This window comes from Brassica oleracea, chromosome C9, assembly GCF_000695525.1.
Source record: "Brassica oleracea var. oleracea cultivar TO1000 chromosome C9, BOL, whole genome shotgun sequence".
NCBI classification, from domain to species: Eukaryota; Viridiplantae; Streptophyta; class Magnoliopsida; order Brassicales; family Brassicaceae; genus Brassica; species Brassica oleracea.
This window is the reverse complement of record NC_027756.1, coordinates 53,004,319-53,009,112: the sequence shown is the minus strand read 5'-3', so window position 1 is coordinate 53,009,112 and position 4,794 is coordinate 53,004,319. Positions and strand designations below refer to the sequence as shown.

The following is a 4,794-nucleotide window of genomic DNA, read 5'->3' as shown; positions in this document are numbered from 1 at the left end:
AAAAAACTCAAAAACCATATTTCATCTCTTTTATTTGGTTAATGCCAAATAAAACAAACTCATAATTTATGAAAACTTAATTAAGTTAAAATATTAGAATCTTGGAGAAACTATTGTTTTTTCTTGAAGATAGGCTTCATGTGTGGGTTTTGAGACAATGCAGAGGGAGAGAATGAGCAAGAAGAAGAGTAGTCAGGTTCATTGTATTTCCTCTCATGATCATATTCTCATGATGGCTTCAACTTCAAAACACATTCCTGAGATCAGATTGTACAAAGCCTGGAAGGGTAACAACGTAATAATATATTCTTTACCTGAAGCCAATAATATTACATGTTTCCTCCTATTCAAATATGATTATATGATTAATGCTTTTGTTGCACCAGAGATTTTTCTGTGGTGGGAGACTAATCTTTGGTCCTGATGTTAACTCTCTCTTCCTAACCTCTTTCTTGATTGGAGCCCCTGCCCTTACATTCTGCATAAGGATGCTCGTGTGGATTCAAAAAGACGATCCTATCTTCAACTACACCGTTCTGACTTCAGCATTTATCCTCACCCTCTTGGTTTGTATCCTTTTTCAATTTTTCTTTTTTTTTTTTTTTTTTAGTAAGAAGTTCCGGGCAGAAACTCATAATCTTGCTTTTTAAGCTGATATCTTTGCACCGTGTCTGCAGGTGTTTATGTTTCTATTCTTGACATCAGCTAGAGATCCAGGAATCATCCCAAGAAATAAAACATCATTAAATCTTGAAGATGGCTCAAATAGTTCCTTGACACAGTCTATGGAATGGGTCAACAACAAAACTCCTCATCTCAAGATTCCTAGAACAAAAGACGTTTTCGTTAACGGCTACACTATCAAAGTCAAGTTCTGTGAGACTTGTTTGCTCTACCGTCCACCACGTGCATCACACTGCTCCATATGTAACAACTGTGTCCAACGCTTTGATCACCATTGTCCATGGGTTGGACAATGCATTGCCCATGTAAGTAACATGAAACTTTCAATATTTTGGTTCGAGTGTGTCAGAGGTCCCTGGTTAAAGTGACTACTAGGACGAAACTTGTGATATAACAAACTAAGTCGCACATCGGAGAATTAGACAAATAGAGTCTAATATATAAAGAGGTGTCCAACTCTAATAATACGAAACCTTTTGGGAAGGAAACCAAAAGTAAATCTATGCGGGCCAGCCTCTAATGCCCAAAATGGACAATATTGTATTAATCAGATAATATAGAGTTGGACATGGACTTAATAACTTCCAACAATTGGTATCAGAGCGGTTGACGAGAAATCTGCGAGAAGACCAAAATACCCTTCGAGTAGGAACGGGACCCATCGAGTGGAAGTCAGTTGTGGAACACGAGATAAATGTGATTCTTAGTTTGAAGGAGAGAATGTGATATAACAAACTAAGTCCCACATTAGAGAATTAAGAGAGTCTAATATATAAAGAGTTGTTCAACTCTAATAGTACAAGGCCTTTTGGGAAGGAAATCAAAAGTAAATTCATGCGGACTAGCCTCTAAAGCCCAAAATGGACAATATCGTACTAATCGGATAATATAGAGTTGGACATGGGCTTAATAAATCCCAAAAAAACTAATATGTCTTGATGTTGTTTTGGGTGGGATTACGGGCTCCCGCCTGAACCTCCTAGTATTTTTTTAAAAAAGCTCTTTCAACAATTAGAGTAATACTCCATAGACTTGACACTTCTTGATCATATATATATATATATATATATATATCCTCTCTTTTGCAGAGAAACTACCCGTTCTTCATCTGCTTCATCTCAACGTCAACGTTGTTATGCATATACATCTTTGCGTTCTCATGGATCAATCTAATCCGACAGCCTGGGAGATTGTGGAGTACAATGTCTCATGACATAATCTCTGTCATTCTCATCATCTATTCATTCGTTTCTATCTGGTTCGTTGGTGGCCTTACCATTTTCCACGTCTATCTTATGTCTACAAATCAGGTAAAACACTTAGCTATACCATTAGGAACATACTTGAAAATCATGTTATCTAACATCTTTCTTTGTGTTGTGTCTGTTTTTTTGGCAGACAACTTATGAGAATTTTCGGTCCCGTTATGATAAGAAAGAAAACCCTTACAAGAGAGGGTTGCTGAAGAACGTTAAAGAAGTGTTGTTCGCCAAGATCCCACCTTCTCAACTAGATCTCAGAGCAATGGTCCCAGAAGAAGATGACGGATCTGTGTATGAGTCAGAGTATAGCTCTTCCATCAGATATGATAATGAAAAGGGAGGCAAACTCCCTAAAAGGGTGAGCCCGGAGAAGCTTAACTTAGATAATATTGACATTAGCAATGAATACGAGACAGCTAAAGATGATGCTTCTTCTGACTTGATCCTTCTTTCTTCTCATCTCAACTAGACTTGCCTAAGTAACAGCAATGAAATGACCCTCTTTAATGTTGTATCATATTTTATCTATATTGTCAGGAATATTCTGATGGAATAGCAAGTACTAAGGATTAGCTAGGTTTGATTAGAGACCTAAAGTAAAATTGTACAAATGTGGCCCTTGAAGTTTTATACTATTTTTACTTATATAACTCAATATTTTTGTTAGGGTTACGACATAAATTTTGAGAAAAAAACAAAAAATATGACAATATTGTTTTAATGCATAGTTGGATCATGCACTAACAAATGATAAATTTCAAATAGGTTTGGAACCTTTGTTGTCTCCGTTTCTCTAGAGAATAACGATTTTATAGTGGTTATTCCACTAATTTAGAGAGTATTGTGAAGTTTTACTAAATTAATTAATAAAAAAACTAAAATGATATCCTACCATGTACCATGAAATAGAGTTTAACATACATTAATACAAATGTAGAATGTGTTTAAAAATTTTAAAATAACACTAAAGATCATAGGCTTCAGTGTATTGAGTATTTACCAAAAAAACTCAATATTTTCATAGGGATTAACATATAGATTTTGAGAAAAAAATCAAAATCATGACAATACTGTTTTAATTCATAGTTGCATCCTGCACTAACATATGATGAATGTCAAAAAGGTTTGAAACCTTTGTTATCTCAGTTTCTATGGAGAATAACGATTTTATAGTGGTTAGTCCACCAATTTAGGGAGTATCATAAAGATTTACGAAATTAATTGATAAAAAATTAAAACAATGTCATATACCATAAAGAGAGTTTAATATACATTAATACAAATGTATAATGTGTTTAGAAATTTTAAAACAACACTAAACATCATAGACTTCAGTATATAGAGCATTTACCGAAAAACTCAATATTATTGAAGGGGTTAACACATAGACTTGAGAAAAAATTTTAAAATATGACAATATTATTTTAATGCATAGTTGCATCATGCACTAACATATGATGAAGATCAAAGAGTTTTGAAACCTTTGTTATCTCCGTTTCTCTAGAGAATAGCAATTTTATAGTGGTTACTCCACTAATTTAGGGTATATTATGAAGTTTTAATAAATTAATTGATAAAAAGTAAAACGATGTGCATGTACCATGAAAGAGAGTTTAATATACATTAATACAAATGTAGAATGTGTTTAGAAATTTTAAAACAACATTAAAGATCATAGGCTTCAGTATATAGAGCATTTACCGAAAAACTCAATATTTTCGTAGGGGTTAGTTAACACATAGATTTTGAGAAAAATTCAGAAAATATGACAATACTATTATAATGTATAATTGCATCCTGCACTAACATATGATGAAGTTCAAAGAGGTTTGGAACCTTTGTTGTCTCCGTTTATCTAGAGAATAACGATTTTATAATGATTAGTCCACCAATTTATGGAGTATTGTGAGTTTTACTAAATTAATTCATAAAAAATTAAAACGATGCCCAAGTACCATGAAATATAGTTTAATATACATTAATACAAATGTAGAATGTGTTTAGAAATTTTAAAACAACACTAAAGATCATATGGTTCAATCTATAGAGCATTTACAGAAAAACTTAATATTTTACAAAAATATAATTAATGCAAGTTTATGTTTATATGCTTAGGTAAATAAATCATGCACTTTTATATTATTTTGACTATAATCTCAGAATATTAATTGAAAGATTTTCTTTAGAAAACTATAATTAACACAAGTTTATGTTTTTATGTAGATTGATATGCTTAGGTAAATGAATCATGCACTTTTATATTATTTTGACTATAATCTCAGAATATTAATTGAAAGATTTTCTTACAAAACTATAAATAATGCAAGTTTATGTTTATATGCTTAGGTAAATCAATCATACACTTTTATATTATTTTGACTATAATCTCAGAATATTAATTGAAAGATTTTCTTACAAAACTATAAATAATGCAAGTTTATGTTTATATGCTTAGGTAAATCAATCATACACTTTTATATTATTTTGACTATAATCTCAGAAAATTAATTGAAAGATTTTCCTTACAAAATATAATTAATGCAAGTTTATGTTTATATGCTTAGGTAAATGAATCATGCACTTTTATATTATTTTGACTATAATGTCAGAAAATTAATTGAAAAATTTTCTTACAAAAATATAAATAATGCAAGTTTATGTTTATATGTTTAGGTAAATGAATCATGCACTTTTATATTATTTTGACTATAATCTCATAAAATTAATTGAAAGATTTTCTTACGAAAATATAATTAATGCAAATTTATGTTTATATGCTTAGGTAAATGAACCATGCACTTTTATATTATTTTGACTATAATCTCAGAAAATTAATTGAAAGATTTTC

The 4,794-nt window shown here is 31.0% G+C and overlaps 1 protein-coding gene across 1 annotated transcript; it reads left to right on the top strand.

The window, feature by feature from the left end:
- Positions 1-107: 107 nt before the first annotated feature.
- LOC106316819 (probable protein S-acyltransferase 3) lies at positions 108-2,558 on the top strand. The gene is made up of 5 exons (XM_013754684.1): positions 108-295; positions 387-566; positions 678-989; positions 1,773-1,994; positions 2,083-2,558. The coding sequence occupies exons 1-5, from the start codon at positions 158-160 to the stop codon at positions 2,413-2,415; spliced, it is 1,185 nt and encodes a 394-aa protein (XP_013610138.1). The 5' UTR covers positions 108-157; the 3' UTR covers positions 2,416-2,558.
- The last annotated feature ends 2,236 nt before the right edge of the window (positions 2,559-4,794 follow it).

Coding starts and splice junctions, on each gene's coding strand:
- LOC106316819 (XM_013754684.1), top strand. CDS start 158: ATGCAGAGGGAGAGAATGAGCAAGAAGAAGAGTAGTCAGGTTCATTGT. Junction 567..677: donor CATTTATCCTCACCCTCTTG/GTTTGTATCCTT, acceptor CCGTGTCTGCAG/GTGTTTATGTTTCTATTCTT. Junction 990..1,772: donor TTGGACAATGCATTGCCCAT/GTAAGTAACATG, acceptor TCTCTTTTGCAG/AGAAACTACCCGTTCTTCAT.